This window comes from Coturnix japonica, chromosome 3, assembly GCF_054131305.1.
Source record: "Coturnix japonica strain WE chromosome 3, WE-NBRP24, whole genome shotgun sequence".
NCBI classification, from domain to species: domain Eukaryota; kingdom Metazoa; phylum Chordata; class Aves; order Galliformes; family Phasianidae; genus Coturnix; species Coturnix japonica.
The window spans coordinates 11,129,744-11,154,380 of NC_140665.1; the positions used below are offsets into that span (position 1 = coordinate 11,129,744).

Genomic DNA, 24,637 nt, shown 5'->3' on the forward strand with positions numbered 1-24,637 from the left:
ACTTATTGCTAAACTGGGGGGTGATGTGTAGAGACAGAACATAAGGGGCAGTAGTTTTAAACTAAAAAAAGAAGGGGGGGGGGGGGGGGGGGGGCCGCAGATTTAAATTAGTTATTTGTAAGAAATTCTTTACCCAGAGGTGAGAAGCCACTCAAACAAGGTCCCTAGAAAGGCTGTGGATGCCCCATCCCTGGAGATGTTAAAGGCCAGGTTGTATGGGGCACTGGGCAGCCTGATTTACTGGGAGATGTCCTTGCCCATGGAAAGGGAGTTGGAACCAGATGGTCTTTAATGGTCCCTTCCAACACAAGCCATCCTATGATTCATCTACCTTACTGACTGGTGTGACTCTATTTCAATTTGTATTTCACGATAATGTGGTTTCAATTCAGTAATTTACTTTAAGATTCACAACTATTCAAGACAAATCCCACTAAAACTATGGTCTGTATCCTGATGTGAGCCAAGAGAATAGAAAGTAAGAAACAAACATTTCATCTCAAAGTGAGCTGGGATTTAACTCTTTTCTGAAATCATTGCAGCAAGGCCACACTTAATGCAGTTAGCAGCAATTAATTTTCAAAGCCAAAACAGCTGCACATTGGTGATGCTCTCCAGATGCAAGCTAAGGAATTAAATCATGGAATAATTCAATTGGAAAATTGCTAGTAATTATGTAAAATGTAGCGTCTGCTTGACTCCTTGTGGTGATTGGTAGTTGCTTTAAGAATAGCGAGGTAGTCTGTGCAATGCAGAGTGAATACAGATAAGTAGCTGTGTTGGGAGAAATCTCATTTAGTTTCACAAAGACACGGGGGTTTAACATCGTTACAACTGTATTTGCTGGCATTAATGATAATCCATTTTCACTGCACCATTACTGCCAAGGAACAGAATGACCCGCTATCACTTACACACAGACCAGCAATATTAACTTATAGCACCTTCCTCTGAAGGAACTCAAAGTACTTCGCAAACATACAAGACACAATCCAAATCTTAACAACTGTGATCTAAAAAGAGTTTGTTCTTTCTCATCTTATTTAATACACTTGCAAGTGAATAGGCCTGCACTAACTTAATTTAAATCCCTGGTGCTGTGAGCCTGACAACTTCTGGGAATACAGGAGGGTGCTCCTCTACAGCAAGTACTGGAAGCAGAATTCTCAGAATCAAGAACAGAAGAAAAGGCTGCGTGAAGGGCAGCCAGAGAGCTCATAGCAGTGTTGACAACCAGAAAAAATCCCGAAGAAATTGGTTTGACTTTTGAGTTTATAGTCAAGAGTGAAGGAAAGAAAAAAAAAAAAAGCCATCTTGTCACCTGTAAACTAAGCAAATTTATTCTTAAAATAACAGCTTGATGCAGGTTTCTTCATTCTCTTCATAAAATAACCTTATCAGAACTGAACTTTATTACCATTACAGCATTTGAAAGAGACTGCTGATTATTTTAAGTCTCACTTGCTGGCAAACTGAGGGACACAATGGCTGCTATATATGAACGTACTCATACTGAGACAGTCACGGAATGGGAAAGACCTAGAAATGCTGACTTCATTTTATGGCTTAATAATTAAAATATACACCCTCTTAATAACCAGTGCTGCCCTTGCTGGGTTTCTGAATACTGTAACAGACTGGTTTACCTGTGCTTTGGCTATTGAAAAGCTGGCCTGATTATATTTTTGGTTTTTTAAGAAGCGTTAACATTAAAACTTCTATGGGACAAAAGATCAATTATTTACAAGCAGCTTCACAAATCAATCACCCAATATCAAAGTTAAAATTGTTATTTTTAGTACTGCCAGCGACACAATAATTAACACTGATTAAAAAGTCACAATCCCTCATTAACATTCTGTCAATTGGGGGGAAAAAAACAACACCACCCTCAAAAGCAATTATTTTAAGTGATTGTAAAAAGATTCCCTTCAATTGAAGAAACATCTGGTAATATGGAAAAGCTGATAATTTACCTCCTGTTCTCCAGTACTAGCAGTAGAGAATAGTTCTGCTGCTACTTTCTGGACAAGAGGTGATGCAGAGGAGAAATTCTCTGCCTGAAAAGGAGTGAAAATTGCATTATGCTGGGGCAAATGACAAGTCAATCTCCTTTAAATATATTTGATAGCGATGACAGCATGGGCCTCAGTAGGAGAGATGACAAGCTATCAAACATTCTGTGAACCCAATCCTGCAAAATGTACTTTAAATGTTCGAGTAGTCATAAGAAATGGAGACTACTGAGGGTTTTCTTTTTATTTGGTAATACAAATAACTGTCATACAGCAGATACTGATTCTTGGTAGGACTGAGTTTTTCCAGTAACTAGATGTGTTACTATTTCTACATGATGCATGCACTATGCTGCTCTCTTAGAGTTTTTCTTTTTCCCCTCTCTTGAGCTATGTGGTATTATCATAGGTTTTCATCCTGAGATTATAGAGGTTAACCCCACTGACAACTTTCCAAAAGTAGTCCCAGAATACAAAGTCTTTTCCCTCTTGATCTTGTCTTACAAGCCTGCCATATTTGTTATCAACCTGTTGCTTGTTTCAGTTTCTGGTTTAATACTGAGTCTGTAGTGAACTGATTAAATGAGCCACAGCAAGAATTAAATGAACCTCTGTCCATCCTATTCCTCTGCCCCACGCCGAAAAAGCCCAACATCAGTGTACATAACAAGCACAGATTTCCCAGAAGTACAGAACACTACCAAACAAACTCAAAAGTGAGAAAGTACTGTGCCCATATTAAAGAAATAAGAGTGATTTGCAGTCCTTTAAAGTTTGGGCAGCCTATTTTATGAATAGTACTCTTAGTTACAAAGAACTCAACAACTCAGCTCTACCAAAAAAGAAGCTTGGCCGCATGTAAAAGCAGCACAATAGGTAAAGAACCAAGCAACTGGTAAGTCAGTTCATTTTCACAAGTCATTCGGGTCATTCTTACTGCAGTGGGCATATTTCATACACGGTCAGTCCTTGGTGCCCCATACTCTGATGGTTAATGGATGTAACATTAAGAAACGCACACAACAATCGATCTGTAGCTCTAATACATCTCAGCTAAACACAAGCGAGCACACAATACCCACACTATGGAAGTGCATTAGCTCTAGTTTGATTTCACAGTGCAATTTCTCACTTGTACAAGGAGAACACAAATGTTGTTCCCAGATGTTTCATCTGCAGTGAAATACCCCTTAATCCCAGCCAGGCAAATTTCCACTGTACAACAGAGAGGGAGGGGTTGGGGTTACTGGAAGCACAGATTCGATTTTTAAATAATAAACACGTGAACTTCCATTTCTGGAGTATCTCTTGACTTTAAGGTCATTAAGAACTCACATGTTTGCAGAATCCGAGCATCTCAAATTTTACACAAGTTCACATCCTGCCCAGCTTTACTCAAGCCTGGAATCACACGAGCCCCTTGGACAGCAAACATGGCCATTAACCACCTGCTCTGCACGTTGCTCACGCAGGCAGAATGCTTGCAGCAGGACACACACCAGCCTCAGGCAAGCCCGGACTACACTGCAGTCATTCTGAAGTCATGACAACAATCACTCCTTTCTTCAGGAGGTTCACAGGTAACAGAAGCAGATTTTCTCTACATGGGTAACCAATTTCTTCAGAAAAACTGAGCTTCCATCTATGCCTCTTGAGTATTTTTGTCCATAGATGGCAAAAGACAACAAGATATCTATCCTACACTAGCATTTATACTGAAATAAATACTAATTTAATCTTAAGCTTTTTAAAAGGCAGCTGTTGCTGTTCATCCAGATGTTGCAGCTCATCTGCAGATTTGCTTGGCATCTTTATTACTTTTTAGAATCTGCTCTGACACAACAGACTGCGCTGACTTGATCAGTAATTGGAAAGTTAATCTTAAGTTCAGTACAGAAAATTCCATGTTCTGTACAACTTTCAGTTGTAATAACGTAACCCTTTTGCTGCAAAGCCTGCCCTATGCACAGTCAGCAGCCTGAAAAGCTGTAATTTGTTATGATGGTTGAACATAAATCATTCTCTGCTTCCTCTCCGCGTAGTTCCACACCTTTCAAAAAGAAAATCAGAGTAGAATTCAACCTGCACCACACGGTTGTTTTAGCACAGTCCTTTATTTCTGCAGTGCTCTGATTCAACACCTTGAAACCTGAACATCTTTGAATGTTCATCTGTTCAAAAATCAATATGAGAGGTTTGCAGCTCGGGCTCGTCTCTGATAAACAAAATTACTATGACAGGTGAAGAGGAGTTCTGATCTAACCTTTGTGATGCTGTTTAGTGCTTTGCAGGGCTCCAGATGACTGTCAGTGATGACTATCTGTGGTACTCAGCCAAATGCTTCCCTTCAGCGCATGACCTTTCCACTCCCCCACTGGAAATGCACAAAAGCAATAAGATGACCCAGTCTAAAAGCAGCGCACAAATTACTGTAGCTCTGGTCTAAATCAGATTTATTCTTCTGGCATAGGCAACCACTTGGCTGTTTGAATGCCTCTTCAAATCTGGAGCAGTCTACTCGTCATCTTATTTATTCATGTTTACACCAGGTAATTTAGAAGGACAGTCTCTCAGAGTGGGAAGATCTGCTCAGAGCCACACAACAGAAAGGAGAAATGCAAAACAGTGGCTAAAATCCCACTATTACATTTCTTGAATACTTAGGGAAATGCAATTTAGCATTAAGTGGTGCTTGCTTCTCTCATCCCTGTTGCGATACCTGAGTATTCAACTAACAAAAACCACTTTTATCTGGTATACAAGTAATACAAACCCATTATTATCAAGTCAATTGATTGTTACAATGAGGAAAGGGTACTTTAACAAAAGACAGTCACTTGCATTTATCTTCTTTTAAATTCTGTTTAGGTGTGGAAGACAAAAGACAAATGTCAAGCATTTCTAGACTGGCTGACTTACAGACTAGACAGACTGTGCCATTGAGTCTAAAGGGGCTTAGAGAAGTGATTTCTTTACCAAGAGGCACTCAAAATACAATTGGCTACACAGAAAGGCAAGGATGCTCAGCATACAGGGCCAGCCTCTAGGACTGCAATAACAATCAACAACAACACGTCATTGCACATACCCCAGCAGATTTGCTATACAGTGTGGAAGTGCTATACGGTACAGCTTCCCTAAGCCTCCAATGCAAGCGCGTCTGAAACTGGGAGGATACTGGGGGAAGTTTGGGCTGTAGGTTTGCTTCCCCCTCCTGCACTCCCACTATGGCCATTCTTGTGTGGTAACGTTATAGAATCTGTTTAATTACTGTGCTCTCAACACAAGCAAACAAAGAAAACAGATGAAACTTCAGGGATAGCTTCTAACTCATAATTGAAGAGAAGATTATTCATTAGGATCTATGCAAGTCGCTAAGGGCCACATAAATGGCCACTGTGTGGTATTAAGAAAAAAAAAAATCTTAAAAGATATAAAACAGAACTCCTGCTCAGTATTCTACCTTCAACATAGCAACCTTTGCTGATTACTTTGAGAAGAATAAAATAAACATCCTCTGTTTAAGCTGTTAAAGAGAACACTCTAAATATACACAGTTAAAGCTAACAGATTCCTCTTCCCCTTGAGGTAACTCGAGGTAAAGATAAATGAAGCCACTTTGGTCAGCACTAACACTAAAGTTCTCTAAGATTTAACAGCTGAAGGCACATCTGAGGAAATACTCCTTGCAGCATCTCTGAAGCAGTACATTAAATTACGCCTTTACAAAGATGAAATATTATGCAAACATTATTATGAACAAAAAATCCCTTACAGATCCGCACCCAAACAAGTTTCATCAGAAAACCAAGGACTGATATCAAAATCAGAAACACTGGAGAAACGCGTCATTCTTTACCACATTTACACGCAATATTAGGCAAAATAATCAAATCATACTTGGATTTAGCTTAGCTTTCCTAAGATCCTGACTGAATCACAGTCTTTTCTCTACTACACTTTCAAATGAATCATTTTTCATTTGTTTCATTTGCTATGTTTTGTCCTTGGCAAGAGATGCAACAGTAAAACATCCCAGCTTTCAAGAGTTCTTTGACTCTCTTTTGATGTCTTCACTCAAGCAGAGATGTATGATACCTACTGCAAAACAACTTCAGAAATGTTATCACCGATGTCAAGAACAGCAGCAAAAACTTGTAATTCTTGTCAGTTTCAGTGCTTCTAACATCATCTCACTGAAAATCTTTGCCTGCAGAAAATCCCACATGATGAAACCTATTTATTAAAAGCGGATTGTGCCAACTTTACACCAAAAATAATGCAGAGCAATAGGCATCTATCTGTTATTGCTATCAAGGTGTAAGGAATACAAGAAGTCTGGAGGAGACAGGAACACAACTCACCTTGGCCTACTCATTTAGTTAACACCGTGCTTTAGATTTGCTTTGATGACATGGAAACTTCTCCAAGTCTCTTTAAAACTGCATGAAGTGGCTAATGTCAAAAAGCATTCTTAGAGAGTCAGGTAAAGTGCTAGAGAAGTGCAGCTTAATGGACTAACTGGTAATGCACTTACAGCCATGTTTGGTAAGCAGTGGAAACAGCCAGCCTGCAAAGCTTACAGCATCTTGCTGATACCCCACCATTACATTACACGTTTATACGTGTGTCAGCTGTCATTAGTGTGGCAAGAAAATAAAGTACAGAGAAAAGTAAGGCAGGGGGCAGGCTAGAAATAAATTAAAACACATATAATGTGTTAATTCACCTTTGCAAAAATATGTGTTTTCTATAGTTGAAGCATACCATAAAAACAAACAACCTGCACATGGATGTCCATGTACATGAGAACTCAGGAAGAGGCAACACCGCTCCTGCTACACTGGAAAAACAACACCAACGTGTGTTAAGGCCAAGGAGAAAGAACAAGAAAGGCCATTTTACCAGCCATATGTTCTTCACTGTTTATGTCTTTTCTGCATATAGTTGTTGAAGTACAGTAGTTACAGGTACACAGGTTGTCTTCAGAGCATACTAACAGCTGAAACACTATGAAATAGGTTTTTATTTCTTAGTTATGGGGAACAAAATATTTCACAATGAGTTTCAGGCAAGTCTTCACTTAGTCAAGAAATGAGCAAACAAGATTTCCAGAATCAACAAGCCTACGCAGTTATCCACGGCCTGTAAAAATACATACCTACTGTATAAACAAACACACTGTCCTGCAGCGAGATGATAATTTGCCTCTTTAGAGCAGGCTCATTAAAGAGAAATAACATTGCAATAACAAAGCACAAGTGTGGTACTAATGAGAAGAACATGCTGCAAAATGCTAAGAACATCTGGTCTGTTTCTTGTTCTGACAGAGCATGAGTTGGAAACTGACCATCATAAAAAAAAGTCCTGTTTTTCTCTTCACAGCTCAATGGACTCTGAAGCAAGCTTGCCTCGTGTATTGAAGTCACAAATTCCTATGGGGCTGTGTTGTAACACTTCTAACGTGTATGTGGCCAAGTATCAAAATCTAAATATCAAGCAGAGCAGCCAGAATTATTCACTATAAGTTATGATTTGAAAACCCCTCTCTGTTGACAGTGAGCTTGACAGTGACCTCTATAAACCCAAATCTCTCTCATCTGCAACATGGTCTATGAACAATTTTGAGCCTGTGCATTACTTCCAGATCTCACTTAATTCTCCCAGTATTTCACTTGTGTGCAAGGTAAAAGATCGGCTGTGTACCACAACAGCTATTTCCACTGATTCAATAGCTAAACCTTAATGAGGGTAATAACAGAAAACTGTATTCCTCTCTGATCATACAAAAGTACAGAACTTTAAAAATCTTCATAGGATATCTGCAGTTTATCTGAATGTGCATAAACAATAGGATGACTTCATTCTACAGCATCTTCTTTCTAAGGACTATTTGAACATCTGGATTGAGTCTTTATTGACTAGAATGAGCTTCATTCTCATCCAACAATAAAAAGGAATATGCAGTAAACATTCACATCCTCAAGGTTTTTTTTCCCAAAATTCGTTATATATATTTTTTTTCTTCCAATAAAATTGATATTATTCTGAGAAGAAAATTCTGTTTTAAGAAGTAAAGAAGTGTAAGAAATGCTCTGAAATCTTGCTTAGAAGACACATAAGATAGATCAGTTCTAGGAGATCAAGGCATATCCTGAAACCAGTCTCAGAATTGATGCAAAGGAAAGCATTCTGTCTGATATGAGCCCAGCTACTCTGTTCAGCTGTTCACCAGGGGAAAACACACACAATACCTTCTTCAGATATATAGGTTTTTTTTTCAATTTTTGGTGGAATTGTGTTAGAAAATTGGTTTTTTTCTCTACTAAAGAGTCTCACACAATAAATAAGTTCAACTAATTGCTTCTTGCAAGCCCACATTGATTTATACTCTTTTGTAAATAAAGTGATATTCTGAAAGAAAATATTATTCATTATGTTATCTTCCTCATTTTTCTTTGTCTGAGTAATCATAAATTAAGTCAACAGCCATTTTATAATCCCGCAGTTCATTATCTCCCTTTGAGTAACAAGCTCAGAGCCTCAGCCTTGCTCTACTTTAGTAATAATTATAAAAATCAAAACCAAATTAACGTAATGTGCATATACACGTTTTAGAACTTACATAAGAGCTTTGCAGTGAATCAGGGGCTGACTGGGACACTGCCATCATCACCGCCACTTCCCCTGTCCTCCATCATGAAACTTTTAACATGCATTTCCCATTAAAAAGTTGCTTCAGCTCATGTTCACATACTCAGGCTGGCTTCTTTCTTTCTTTCTTCATATTTGACACTGTTGTCATACCTCCCCAGCTAATTTTTACCTGAAATTTTTATCAAGTAACCGCATATTTAAATGGGCATTAAGGGGGCCTACAGGAAAGATGGAGAGGGACTTTTTATAAGGGCAGGTAGTGACAAGAGGAGAGGAAATGGTTTTAATCTTGAAGAGAGTAGATCTAAACTGGATAGTTGGAAGAAATTCTTCACAGTGAGGGTGGTGAGACACTAGAACAGGCTGCCCAGTGAGGCTGTGAATGCCCCCTCCCTGGAAGCCAGGCTGGATGAGGCTGTGAGCAACCTGGTCTACAGCGAGGTGTGCCTGCCTATAGCAGGGGTTGGAACTACATCATCTGAAAGGTCCCTTTCAACCCAAACTATTCTATGAAGCAACAAAGTATTCAGATAATAGAATCTGCAATTAAGTTATCTAGTACCACAAGACTTAAATGAGGAGCGGCCAGCCCTCTCACAGAAGCAGACAAGTTTTTCATGATAAACACCTACAACCATACTGCTGTGAAGTGCAGCTTCTCCAGTCCACTACCTCAGTCACTCTTAGCACAAACAGCACAGTTCTAACTTGCCTCCCTTGGAAATATTGCCACAGTTGCAAGATCTGCAGTTCCTCACACTTCATTACAATAGACCGCAGTATGTTTGCTGGTATAATATACTACGAGGGATCATAAATAATTAAGAATTAATCACACTTGTCAAAGTAAATAAATGCATTCAGTGATACAGAATGCATGAATTTTTTATAGCATCTTTCTGCTTATTCATGAATAAAAAGTTTGAAAGCCTCACAATGGACTGCTCATTACAATACATACAGACTTGATTCAGTAGAGGTTTTCTTGTCAGTCTTTAGCATATCAGTTGCATTTCAACTTTAAGACTAAGGCTGCTGGGGAAGGAAAATGCTGAAGGCAGCAACGTCAGAGGGAGAGCAGAGGCCAGTGGGAGAGCACCTGAAGAACAGCACAAAGAAATGCCAGTTTCCAGACGGGCTCAAATTCAGCACATCGACACACGTGCACATGGTTTAGCGCTATTTGCAAGGCTCTAACAAAATAGCAAAAAATATTATTAAGCACTTAAATAACGTTTTCTCTCCAACTCTACAGATTTCTGAAACGGTGCATCTCTCTGCTGTTTCAAACAGGAAGAAGGAACTGGGCAGGGGACCGGGGAGGAACACAACACCACTCCAACTCTGCCAGCTCAGACTCAATATCCATCAACTTCAGACGTTTGGCTCTGAAAACAGACAGGTGTAGATACATAGGAAAGAACAAACGGGCAAGGAGAACAAAAAAGGAGAACAAACACAGTTTTACTTCTCCAGACTAATCTCTGGCCCTTTGGGGATATACTGCACAAAGACTACAAGCCAGAAAAGGAATTTCATAGCCATTAACTCTTTTTCTTCCCTGCACATACCCTGTCCATTTGTGTATACACAGAAGGCTTTTAGCACCATCAGTTGCCTCTGGGAAACAGTTCCACGGTTCTCCTCAGCGTTACATACTGAAGGATCTTGCTTGGTTTGGTTTTGAACCTGACATCTCCTAATTTTACCTGATGCTGTTCAATTCTGTTTTAGAATAGGAATAAGGAATATTCCTTCTGCACTCATCCTTTCTGTGTTTTATGAAGTTTTGGGAGATTTTAAACTTCTCCACATCTTTCATAAAGATTTTATGGCAAAATCCATGCAGTCCATTCAGCATCTCTTCCAGGCTGAGCAGCACTTGTCAATTTAAGCTCTCCTAAAGAAAGCCATTACATACTTCAGATCATCCTTGTTTTCATTCCTTCAACAACTTTCCCAGATGTGATAAATTACATTTTGACGTATGGGATCCAGAAAATAAGGATTTGTTCTAGACGTAAGTGACCCAAACATTTATACAAGAGTATTATTTTCTACTTTCTACTCCCTTCCCAGTAAATTCCAACATGACATTTACTTAATGAGAACCAACTCATTAGCAGTCACAGGTTTATTCTTACGCCACAATCAGCTTGAGTGATTGCAACCACATCAGAATATACTCCTCTATATACCAAAATCAGACTGTTTTTAGCCTACCAATTCGTATATGACCGTAACCAAATGTTGAGACATTTAAAACTTGTTCTTCCTTGCTCAATTCACGATGACGCGTTGTGATTCCTAGACACTGAGCCATACCATGCTGCAGAGAGCAAAACAAACAAAACAACCCCACAAAAACAAACAAAACTAAAGGTAACACAAAACTCCTTCCACCGTCTCTCTTCAGGAGATCCATCAATGGTTTCCTGCCAAACCTTTTGCATAAAAGGTATATGAAGCACGATGAATCATACTGAAGACATTTGTCTTATCAGTGTCATAACATGGCTTGATAGCCAGGTGATGGGGATAACCTAAGCCATCTCAAAAGCTAGTTAGCTTATCTGCTTATCACTGTGTGTTACTGTCTGCGAGGCAGATGAAATGAGATTGAGATAATTGGAAGTGCAATTTGCAGGAACCAGTAGGGGTTGGAATTACTTGTGCTTAATTATTTCAGAATGAAACAGACCGCACAACTATCTGTGCCAAGCAGCTGTAATTAAAGTGATTTAAAATAGAGGGATGCTAGCTCCAAGTGTTGATTTTTCAAACAAGGTTTTATATGCAAAGACTTCAGTCATCTATGAGTTGCAGACCTACTGTTCTATAGAGAGGCTCAAGAGAAAATTACCAATGTTCAACATACTTGACAATTATTAAAAGAAACACCACAACACATACAAAAAACCCCACCACCCATCCCAAAGACTTCATCCCAGCACCTCATCAACCTAAATCCGCCAGACCGATGTGATGTTGGGTATGTGGAATGAGGGCAAAAAGCAGAATACAAACTTCTGCCTATATTCCAGATTGAGAAAGGAAGGGGATAAAAAAAACTCCAACAACAAGAAAAGCTAAGAGGATAAATACAAAGGTATAACACTGCTGACGCATCATCAACATGCAGCACCACAATGACCTGGCCAGGCCCTTCACCAGGGATGATAACATCATCATTTACTGTTTGTCCTATTTTTTCCCATTCCATGAAAGCAACAATGGCTATTTTCAATCCAAAACAAACCCGTTTTAATTTCTAAATTTCATTCGCAGACAGCTTTGCATGAGAATTAAAAAGAAAAAAGGAAAATACCTTCTCAGCAGCAGACATTGATTTACCTCAAACTTTTACTTAACTGTATCTTTGTATTATGTATTTATTATGTGTATGTCTGTTCTCTGATGTGAAGAGTGGAATATATTTGCATGTGGCACAAATATGGTCCACCCACAGAACCCACCAAAATGACTCAGTTTGATGTTGAATCAGCATTCAAACAATTGACTGTGACACCTTGAAAATTAATTTGTAATAGCTTTTTGGGAGAAGTACTGTCCTCTTGATAGAGATGAGAAAACAGAATCCAAGAACAGGAACAAAGGCTGCACTGGAACTTCTCCTTAGTATTTGCCTGAATGTAAAGCCTGTTATAAGCTGTCAGACTAAGAGTCTGCAAAGGCAAATGACATCCTGGTGCTGGCTAGTAATGAAAGGATCTGTCACTTGCAGATCACTGGGAGAGAGGCTTATTGAGTCCAAGGATGTAAACAAACACTAATGAATGTATTCTGAAAGAACTCATCCAACCCTTCTTCAATCTTACGCATATTTCTGGGCTCTATTATATTAATTTATGCATCTTACTATCACAATTTATTCAGATGTTACATTAAAAAATAGCTCCTCTGGCTTGTTCTATATCTAGCACTTTTAACTTCATGGCTTCTTCCTAACTGCTCTTTGGTGCAAGAGCTCAAAGTTCTACCACTGCAGACAGAATAAAGTTTTTTTTAGTACAGAATCTGTTCCCTAACTTTGATAATCTTTGTTATCCTTCCCCGTACCTCTCTGTTCCATGTCCCTGGATAAAGCTTGTAGCCCTAACTCTCCCTCCTTTCCACTCTAGCTCCACTCTTATCAACAACACCCCAGCTTTAGAAGGAGAGGTTTCAAGCTGGCTCTGCTAACAGCAGAAGTCTTAATAACTTTCTGTTTTTCTAGGCCTAGGAGGATAAAAATACACCTAACAACATTTTTAGAATTTAAAATAATACCAAACTACACTGCTGTTCATGGATATGATTATAAGCAGGAAAAATAATTTAAAAAAAACAACAATGTTTTCTTCCAAGAAGAAAAATCTGTTAAATTTATTTCTTTTAATGCTTCCTAGCTCTCCTTAAAGGCAAATATCCATATATGTTAAAGACAAGATCTATCTTTTATTTTCCTCACCAAACAGAAAACTTAAGCCCTGGACACAAAAACATTATCTGCAACTATTTGCAAATTCACTGTAAACTGCACTTAGAGTAAAGGTAAAAGCAGACTCAATGATGGAATTCATCTCTTTCAACAGCTGGATGACCTTAAGCACTTGGACTATCCTCATCCAAATACTGTTTGCCGCATACATCAACCTGATTCAACCTTTACATACTACTACATCTGATATTCTGCTTCCCTTATATGTCACGCAGACAAAAGCAGACACTTCATACACAAGATGACTCTCTTTGTTCATCACACTGCATTTGTTTCTCACGCTGTTTGAATTCACTGTCTGCTGCAGCAAAAGAATTAAAGCTGCCTAAAGTATCTTAAGAGGAAATGTTTGGCTGGCTGGTTTAGCAGCTTAGCTTCAGCCACTCCAATGGAGGCATAACACAGCTGTGTTCACTTTACCTTTTGGTGTATTCTCAGAGTGGTCTCTTTCTGGTCCATCCGGGATGTTCAGCTGTGAGATCTCCTCTGCACTCACTCTTAGCCAGGCTTTGTTGGGGCTTTCCTGATCTTTCGAGGAAAAGGAATATTCCAGTTCACAAGGAGTCTCAAAATTGCAATCAAATACTGGAAAAAGAAAGCAGACACAGAACATACCAGGTTTATTCAGTTAAGGTTCCTCTGTGCTGGAAGGTAAGTATGCATGCACACATTTTTTGAGAAGAACCCAAAAGCCGGTAACTTTACACATCCTAGGCACATGGGACAGGTTGGCAGTTGCAGGGACTTCATCCTGTGAATTGCCTTTCTGTCTCCCCAGGTTTGTAAAGCTTCTGTGCAGTGTCAGAAGCTCCATCTGCTGCTGCAAACTTCAGCCTCCAGGCAGTACCGCCAACGTTCATCTCCTACAGACATTTCTTTTGGAGACGTTTCTCTTTTAGTAAAGAATTACCCTGTTGCTGTAGCTGTGAATCATTTTCTCATGTCCAATCTACTGTCAAACCATAATACAAGTTGCTATACACAACAGATATTGATAGCTTGAAATTTACGTACTTCTAGGTGACAAGACTGCTGAATTTCCTAGATTGACCAGTCTACTTTTCTGGTCAGCACTAAACACAATGCTCAGTAACCAACAGGAACTATTTATGACCTCAATGTTCCTGAAAATGCATTTGTAAAACCATATATATATATATATCATAGACCCCATTGAAGGGCTGACTGCCACTAAGGCAGGATCTGTATCTGAAGCTTGCTCCTTTGTGGAGTTTTGCTGTGAGCCTTCAATATTGGTGAGCATTTCCATTTATTATTGATTATTTTCATAATAATCTTACTTAACCAAACATCTGTTTAACCCCTGTTTTCTTATTGATTGTACAAGAGCCTTCTACAATGTCCACTGTAGAAGTGGAACAAATAATCTGAATCCACATTACTTAAATTAACCAATATTTTAAAACTTTAATTACACCCTCTATTAAACATCTGATCTCTTCGTGTACACACATTTTTGTACTTCGGGCTATTCTCCTCGTGATACAACATATTGTAATCTGGAGGTTAATACCATTGCCCTCAATATAATTTTTTCTGCTAATTCATCTTTTTAATAGCAAACTGGAAGGAGAAAAATCTATTTCTCCAGTTTACATTTGATAGTTTTTTAATCACAAGATGGTCTGAATCAGAAGGGCTGCTCCCTTCCAGCTCAAACTACCCACGGCCTATCCAGCCTGGCCTTGGGCACCTCCAGCAATGGGGCATCCACAGCTCTGGGTAACAGTGCCAGGACCTCAGTGCCCTTTCAGTAAAGAATTCCTTCCTAACATCTAACCTAAACCTCCCTTCTTTTAGTCCTTGTCCTGTGACTTCTTTACATGGTCTGATAGCAAACCTCCCTTCTGTTTATAAGCTTCCCTCAAGAACTCAAAGGCAGCAATGAGGTCTCCCTGAGCCTTCTCCAAGCTAAACAAGCCCAGCTCCCTTAGACGTTCTTCATAGGAGAGGCACCCCAGCCCTTTGAGCATCTTCATATCTTCCTCTGGACCTGCTCCAACATCTCCATGTCCTTCTGATGTTGGGGGCCCCATCACTGAACACAATGCTCCCAGAGGGTCTGTAACTCTGGTCAAGTGAAGGCATTGGGCAGATGGTACAGTTCCACCACCTTCTCTCCTTCCTTCCCAACTGGAACTCCAGCTCCCGCTCTAAGATGAGCACTCATCACGTTGCCTCCTGGATCCAGTAGGATGAAGATCCTTCACCAGTGCAAACAGCTACAGAGTAGCTCCCAGCTGTTGGACATATGCATTTTGCCCCCTTTTGTCCTCCCAGAGCCCCTGCCACCCCCTACCTGAGGTGCCATGCTCCGAGCCATCATTGCTACTAGCACTGCCCACTCTGCTCAGCACTGGGGTGGGTCAGCAGCACCCAGGTGCTCCTCATTGTGCACAGCTGTTTTGCATTCATGCAGCATTTTTACTGCTTTGGAACACCATGGAAACCCTCCAGTGTAAGGAATTCATACACAAGGATCTTACACGTATTTAAATTTGAATGCATGTGTTGTTACTCGCTTTAGGTCTCATCTTTTCCATATAAATTTCATGATACATGAAGCATACTTCAGTCAGTTTAGGCAGCAGGGAGAAGTGGATACGTTCATGCTATAGGGTTTGCTACCATAATATTGTACCCAAACTGCAGGTGGCTTTTATCTCTCATCCCCTAGTTGCTCTTTATAAACATAAAACAAAACTAACATTTGTTTTAAATCTGCGAAGTATTAAGTCTCTATTAAATTTTGCACTAAAGCCCAAATGGGCAAAAGAGCCATCAAACACCAAGCTACAAGTTACAGAAAACATTGTTTGTAGAGCTGCAGAATACCTTGGGTTGGAAGGGACCGCTAAGCTCACCCGGTCACTGTGATCCAGCTAAATGGCCTTTAAAACACATTATTCTTTGATAGAAGAGGAAACTGCTTGGTTTGTACATCTGAAGAGTGCGCTCTATTTAATGAAAACATACTTGCATCTTTCAAAGAACTTGATAGTCCTCCCACTCCCCTCCCTACACCACCAGAATAGCTGCTCTCTTCATAAGCTCTTATTTAAATTAGTCTCATATCGGACCAAAATTTCAGTTCTATTGTCCTATTCAGTACGAGGAAACGATGACAAAGAAATGCTATCTGATGCAACACAGCAAAGCCTATGCAAATAGAATTCAATCTTACAAGCCTAACATTAGTCAACTTCCCACTACTAGGCTTTCCATCTCACATAATATCATCCACTGCAGACAGTGTAATATACTTTATATGAAAAAAGCATTACGTGTGATATATATTTTTCCATGATCAGCTGCTCTTGGTGTAGTAGCTGCAGCGAGCCCACATAAACCACAGCCCTAAATACAGAATCATCACAATGCTTCAGTTACTTGCACCAATTACCTGTCATTTTTTATGCCTCTGACTAAGAAAGGTCTTTCACCTTCCTTCGTGACTTTCTTCTTAACAGGTTTAAATGCAACACCAAATGCCTGGCTAAACTCACAAAGTAGTCATTTACCTCTAGAAGCTGAATAGCAGCTTTTGAAATAACACCACGTGAAAACAATTCCTGGTCCAAGAATCTTTTCATTTCCATCCATTTTCACCAGATGCTGGAGAACAGTTTAACTTGCTAAAGTCAATTTTACCATTGTTATACTTTTAAAGAGGAGACAATGTGTGATGCTTATAATCAAATCAAGGTAAACACCTGTTTAAGAAGAGTGGTAGGCATAAATTACCTTAGTTTCTGGTATACAGGAAGATACAGGACACCAATCATAGTCTGAAAAGTAAATTAAGCTACAAACCAATTGAAAAGCCAGTGGAATCTGTGCATGACAGATGATGTTAAGAGTCTTGTGAGCAATTCAATTTATATTAATCAAAGTAGCTATCAGCAATAATTGGGGCACAAACAACTAAAATATCTGGCAACTACATCTGTTTTAATTAAACAAACTGAAGTTTTCTGATAAACAAACAATTTAAAATAGCAGTATAAGCAATTTTGCAAAATAGAATAATCTGCAGAAATCCTTCTATGTTGCTGCAGGTCAAATTATGGATCATTTGCTCTTTAGATGCTCTTAGATCCTTTGTGTAAGCGTGTATCACAGAAGCGTGCCTTATTTAGGATAAAAATCATTTTAAAGAGAAACATAAAGTGCCTGTACTTCTAAAGAAACTATTCTGGTTGTTCTTTCTTTGGCTGCTCAATAACAGACTAAATTAACTTGTTTCAAACCAAGTCCTCTTTCAAACACCAAAATATTACCTGCAAGTACTTTCCTCATAAGCTTCTCCTTTTGAGCTTAATGTCCTTTTCACCCCCAGCCTTCTCAGCCTCACAAATAGCTATTACTCTCAGCTGATCACCCTTTTGAGACAGTGTTTGCTTTCTTACCTCAATGAGACAGACAAGGGAGAGAGCAGAGCTGCTCTGTTCTCAAAAGGACGAGCTCAAAGATGTATATCCTAACTGGCAAGTAATCAGCTTAAACACCACTAATTTATCCTACACCTACAGATAGAAGTGCGCAATGTGGAGGTCACTTATACCAATCAAAATGGGGCCAAAACGTTTCTCCTGGGCACACTACACCAAACACCGGCAATCACAGCACCAGCAGTATAGAAACGGATAAAATATTCTTGCAAGGAATGTCTCTTTATACAAATATTGACAGATATTCCTTGTGGAGGAGACATAATTTAAATTGTATAGTAGAGATGCGCTCTGCTGAGTGAGCTTTGAGACCTCCATCAATACTCACTAACCTCTATTATACTCATGTTATGATGACTATAAGCTTTTAATTTATGACAAGGAAATGACAAATTGATTTTCCAGTTATTAATCCTAGGGACAAAGCCAGTTCCTTAAGCCTTTCCTATTCCCTCTGAGTAGAAAAGAGCAAAAGGCATTCAATCTAGCTTTGATTTCCCCATCAAGCCATTTCTATCCACCAATACAGAGGTACAGGTATGATGAGGTGATGCAAGGAAGCCTGCAGGCTGCGAGGTTACCTGATAGCAGCCTTTCAGTATCTAAAGAGGAACTACAGGAAAGAAGGGGGCAGACTCTTTAGCAGGGTCTGTGGTGACAGAACAAGGGAACAACGGCTTCAGGCTCAGAGGAGAGAGGTTGGATATAAAAGGGTCTTTTACAGTGAGGGTGGTGATGCACTGGGTCAGGCTGATTAGTGTTGTGTTTGGGCACCTGAGGCCTTAGCCACCCCTAGCAGATACCTGCACTGGCAGTGACCACCAGTGCAACAAGAGACAGCTACTGGAGATTTTTGAGTCAAGTCTGGGATACGCTGCTTTCCTCCTCAGGAAACCAGAGCTCTCCTAGCACTGGGAGCTTTCAAATTAACTCCCCCTTGGTAGGGGAGAGCTACAGCTGGATGGGCCACATCTTAGAGAAAATTACAATAATCAACTATTCGTTTATTAGCTCTGAGAATCTCAAAATGACAGCACATACTTTATATCCACCCAATTCCTCAGTGTGCATCAGGGACTGAATCACCAATATCTGTGACAGCTGCTTTCTTTGGCGGAAATCAAGGTACAAAGAAGAGGGCCAGGACTCCTTTATCAATCAATTATAAGCACAGTCTTTCAAGACAGCTACAGAGAAAAGAGCAAGGAGGGAGCGTGGGTAGAAGCACAGCCAACAACAGCTCTCATTTTCATTCCTCCCGCAATAAAAGTGACACAGCTCATCCTCCACATGAGAAATATTTGCCCAGCAAGTCTCCCCTGCATGCAGCAAGGACGATAAGTGAAAGTGCACTTCCAGCGCCAGTCCTGACCCAAAGACCAAAGTACAGGCTAACAGTGGTTGTTAGAAAACATGCTCCAGTTGGCACAGAACAGTAGCTGGATGAACTGTCATATTTTGACAACTCATACAAGGGACCTCTTGCATGAAGTTTGAGACATCTCTGGAGAAAATCAATACTTGAGAGACAAGGGGAAAAGACATTTGTTGTCTTGCTGCATGTTACCCTATTACTGAAAAAATGTTGAACTGTCATTACATATTATCTGCAGATGAAAAGAAGTTATAAGGAAAAGAGTAACTAAAAGAGTTTTTTCCTTCTTCCTTGATTAGCAGAGCTTTCAGCTTTGTTAGGCAAATGCTCCTTTGCCTGTGATTTTCCTCCCCATGGATTTCAGCACCATTACACACAGCAAAAGGATGATCTAGTCGTTAAACAAGAATTTATATGCATGTATATGGGGTCACAGCATCTGCTATTTTATATGAAGCAATTCCATTAATTTAATGTTGATTGAAGTCTTGCTCTATTATATTTATACCACTATTCCTAAAATTATATTAGAATACCTTAAAATTGCAAAATGCTTCTTTGGAAAGTTAGGGTATGTTTGAATTAAGGTGGTACATCATTTCTGCATTATCATTAATAACACAGCATTGATTCATTTTTGTCCCCGAGACAAAGTATTATTCTGCGTATTCCTCTCCTGATTTTATCTCACCTTCCAAACTGGAATTCAGTGTAACAATTAGTTCACATCCATGCTTCTCACTATGCCATGCTGAGACAAGCATGTCAGGTCATTATATGTTTATCTTTCTGAAAATGTTCTATATATCAAATCAGAACAATATGGACAAGTGGCCATGGGAACATAACTGTAACATGCATTTGTCAAGCTGGTGCCCTCTTTCTCACTGTCTTCCCTCTTGTTTGACAGTAAAATTCATTGAATTTCCTGTCAGCGGTGTTTAGCTGGTATTCAACTCACGTGAATGAAACAGTGTTTTGAATGCATGCATGAGTACTCAAATTCAGTGAGCTGCACTCAGTGTAACAGAGAAGAAAAATTAATCATCCAGCACCTCTGTGAACAGCTGCTGAGCATCATCTCGGCAAACAGAATGACCCCAAATTATTTCACAGTTAAATCAGTCAGATGTGGTTCTTTACCCAAACCCAATTCAGAGAATCGTGATCTCTTCACAGATGAGACTCCATTAGAAAGTGTAAAAACAAAACCAGAAAAATTAAAAACATAAGCCCTCACCCTGTCAAATTATTTTTCAGAAGACATAGAGCTGAGTAAAATTATTAATAAGTTATTAATAGAGGGCATCTTTTAGATGATGCTTTTAGTAGCTATTAAGTCAAAGCTGTGCTGACACAGCCTAAGAGCAAAACTAATTCAGAACAGGAAGGGGAGTTCAGTTGCTGCTGCAGGATCTGACCAAGAGACGTTCAGACCACACAACTGTGTAATAAAAGAGTTAGAAAGCTAAAACCATTGCCAGCTTTCAACATGGGGAGGGGCTGTCCTTAAGCCTGTTATCCTCACAACAACATGCTCTTCTTTCCAAATAGAATTTAGATGGGGCAAACTTTGATTTTTTTCTTTTTCTATTTCATGCATTTGCCACTGTGCTTATGTCAGAGTCGTGTACAAAGTCCAGTGCTGCAGGTTAGCTGGGGGTGTGTAGAGGATGGGGCAGAGAAGGGTGTTCTAATGCCATGAAGCCTTCCAGGCTTTAATGGGTACCCACCCCTGGAACCACTGGTAGAGAAACATAATGGTTTTTATGGAGTGACAGTTTCTTAAGCAATACCCATGCAGAAGAGAAAATTAATATTCAACCAACCAAGACAAGAAATAAAGTATGCGTGCAGTTGATCATGTAAGCTTAAGGACAAAGTTTCATCAGTGCTGCAAATGGGAGATTAATATGCTACAGTGAGTCCGCATATGCAGAATGCATTAAAAGAACAAAACAAACAAGCAAACAAAAAAAGACAACACATGAAGTCCAAATGAGCTGGAAATTTATCCTGAAAGGCAGGAGGAGTCTTTAAATCACTGTTTTCTTTAAGTCTTTGCGTTCTGCAAGGTAGGTGGATTACACATCTCTAAGATAGTGGAAGATTAATCAGTGCTTGGATAGAGACAAATCTAGAAATGTCAAGACAAGATGGGAAGGAGCCTTGTAAATGCTTCACTCAGTGCATTGTGTTGCACCAGCGATTATCTTCTGAGACTGCTGCACATAGCTCCAGAGATAACATCAAGCACTGTTCCTGTCAGAACTCCTGGTGGCAGTCCATCAGAACGTTTAATTCTGAGTGGAAGAAGAGGGACCCTACATTTCAATTTACACAGCCTTTCAATCAAAGAAACGTATCCAGTAGTGGAACATGGGACAAAAGTAATTAAGACAACTTACATTTCCCACTTCAGCAATGTCAATCAACTAATTAGATGGGTCCCATCAGATGATTAGACAAAAAAAGTTTTAATAGATGTTTTCCGGAGCACTTGTTTTGTAATCTCTCTCATGCTGGGAACACTGAGGAAAGCTTCTGCCAGAATAAGAAAACTCTGAGTAAAGGACTGTTGGGTTTTATTTCTGCTAATGGATGTACTGTGTGAATTTGGATTAAGCACTTAATCAGAAGGCAGAGGTAGTCCTGGGATGAGTTTACTAGCCTAGGGGTGGGATGGTCTGACACTATCTCTAACATTGCTCTGCTGACTACCTGTGCAACCTTTGCTGAACTGCTTAGAAGCAGAGCAACTGCAGAAAGGCTCTGACCACATCCCTCTTGTGCTAATACCAGTTCTGGACAAAAATACCTGGAAAATCTACTAACAGGTGCCTAAAGGCATTCAGAGGACTTGAAGGAAGTTTTATGAATTGCTCTTTTAGGCTTCAATGATGATGCGCTCCACATTCACCTATCAGTCTTCCATACACTGCATATCTGAAGTGGCAGTGATACAAGGCATCCCAGTCTAAAACCATGACTCTGAGGTCCATTGCTGCCCCATTTGATATAGAGAAGACTCTGCCAACCTTTGGAAAAATTAAGTTGCAAAGCTAGAAAAAAAAAACAAATGACTCCTGCCCCTCTTTACAATTCCCAACAGATTTCAAGATACCTCTCCCGAATTACGCCTTCTGAAGAAGAAAGCAGCTTACAGACTGGTGCTTTCTGTAGTAAGAAACAAACCAGGTAAAGTTTTGGGCACTTTTTAAAATGGATCATAGGGCAGAGTAATCTGCTCATCCAATTCTTTGTGACACATCAACAAATTTCTGCCTTTCCTTGCAAAACAGATGATTAAAGTAAGGTAGAATTTGGTCTCATCCAACCAGATACAAACATAATAAATAATTTCTGCCTAGATGCAATGCATTTATCTCTATGTAATGCTATCAGATAGAATCAATGCTATTAGGTTTTAAGAACAAAGTCTTCCCTTAGAATGGTTTCTCTTTCTGAAAAATTGAATTGAGGAAGAAGTAATAAAGAAGAAATTAAAAATCATTCTTGCGACTTCTAAGAAAGCCAAGTGGAGAAAAAAGATTGCACTACTGTCCCTTCCAGAATGAAACTGGTGTGTCCTCATTGTTCAAGCAGGTACAACAGCTAAGAGCTGATATTGTATGCCAGCAGGAAGAATATATATTGCACACATAAAAGGCTGCAACATAAATTTGAAGAAATATGGGCCTCCTTCATATAGGTAGGTCAAACTTCTCCCTCAAGCAGATAATTACAGACTTGGGGTGAGTAAATCTTATTAGCCTCTCAGCACCTTAACTCCTCTCATAGACTGCTAGTAGATATATAGTAGGCACATACTACTTCAATCGCTGTGGTTTGTCAGGAAATATTTTGTACCAGAAAACAGACTAAAACAGTCTCACTAATTTTGGAAAGAGTGGAAGTTATGAAAGAAGATGGCAAGCAAAACTGAGTTTGGTACGCAGCACCTCTATTTACATCACTGGATTCAAACATAGCACTCAGATAGTTCAGTTCAGGACCCTGTTTTGGAGGGAGAACAACGGGCTGGGGCAGCCCGGGTCATTAGGCACCTATGGGGATGGCAATAGGCCAAGTCTATCTCAGGATATGGAGCTCCTGGGCTGATGGGCAGGGAGACAGAAGGGCCCAGGGGAGGCTGATAGGGACATTAAGGCAAATTAGTGCCCTCAGGGGCTGACAACATGGATATTCTATCTTTGGCTTTTGATAGTTTTGCTCTGTGATTATATCCATATCCTTCAGCAGTTAGTTACAGACTCTTGAGAAGAACTCAAAAACAGTACTTACTATGTCGTCCTCTATGGGAGAAGAAAGGAGATGTGTCACTCATGATCCAGGTCAAGTTCCAAGAAGAGAGACCAGGAGGAAGAGAAGGACTGCTTGTTGGGAGATCCAAACTGCTCAGACCTGTCATTAGTAAAAAGAAAGACCAACATTATGTATGCCATGCATTAAATGCAAGTATCAGCTTTATAGACTAAGCGCACTGAGCACCAATATTAAACTGTTCAGTCAGTTTTTCCTGACAGATATATGTCTGTAGAGGGAAACTGGACATAAATTCCTCTATGTAATAGCATTATCATCACCTAGAAAAAGCACCAGCTTCAATCTTACAGATTCTAAGTTCTCTTTGACCTTTCAGTCCCTCTATTTATTTATTCTTAAAGTTTTGCTAGCATTTTGGGATCCTGCACATGGAAGAGGTGAACGTGTGCAGTTTCTGTTCAATGATTCTATATATCTCAGAAATGGAGAGTGTCTGTACAAAACTACATTACCTCTGCAAAACCAAGGCAATATTGGAGGTGCAAAAAGAATCTGAGACAGAACCCACGGTTAATGAACAGAATTCTATGGGCTTCAACAGCACAGATTTTTCCTGGGAATGTTTAAGTTGGTTTTTCTGAAGATTGTGAAATCTTCAGTACTCTGCTCTCGTTTTTTGAGGACCTCAGGGGAAAGGTAGGATTTAACTTTGTAGAGGTACCGACAGGCAAAACTTGGGTTGTGGAAGTTTGATGCAATAAAATACATCTCTGGCTTACTGATTTCTCAGAGAAGCCACGAAGGAACTGTAGTTCAGAAAGGAAAAACAAGAAGTGCATTTCTGATCTGTTCATATTCTTGCCAATTAAGAATATTACAGATGCTGGTGTGAGTTCCTTCAGGTGCATCGCTAAGGTTTGCTGTAATAATGCAAAACAAAATGGTAACAGCTCCCAGTGAAAGTTTGGTAAATCTTTCTGTAGCAAAGGGAACTAACTAATTTGAGTGATAATTAATTCAGAGTGTTGAAGGCTTGTCTTCCACAATAGATAAGTAATAATGGATAATAAAAATCCCCAACGTGGATAATAGTAAGCAAGGTAAATGACTGAAGCCTTGGCAAAAGCACTGCTTTAATTCTGCCAGTGCTCTGCTTAGTGCCACTTACCTCTTCCACTGAGGAAAAACATCAAAATACCAAGTGTTGGTTGAGCCCTACCTCATTTTCAGTGTAATCTCATTTATAGGAGCCCTGTCACTGAGTAATGGCAGCAAAAAGAAGAGAAATATAACTACTTTTAAACGAGCACTGTAACTCTAGCTCATTGCT

General features: G+C 39.6%; 1 protein-coding gene across 3 annotated transcripts in view; it reads right to left on the bottom strand.

The window, feature by feature from the left end:
- Positions 1-24,637, bottom strand: part of ALK (ALK receptor tyrosine kinase) — a 257,968-nt gene that overhangs the window by 176,916 nt on the left and 56,415 nt on the right. For all 3 annotated transcript variants that reach the window (XM_015856919.3, XM_015856918.3, XM_015856920.3), the window contains exons 2-3: positions 23,326-23,445; positions 13,594-13,758 (exon numbers count right to left, since the gene is read on the bottom strand). In XM_015856919.3, coding sequence (XP_015712405.2) covers positions 13,594-13,758; positions 23,326-23,445 — 285 coding nt within the window. The remainder of the gene's footprint in view (positions 1-13,593; positions 13,759-23,325; positions 23,446-24,637) is intronic.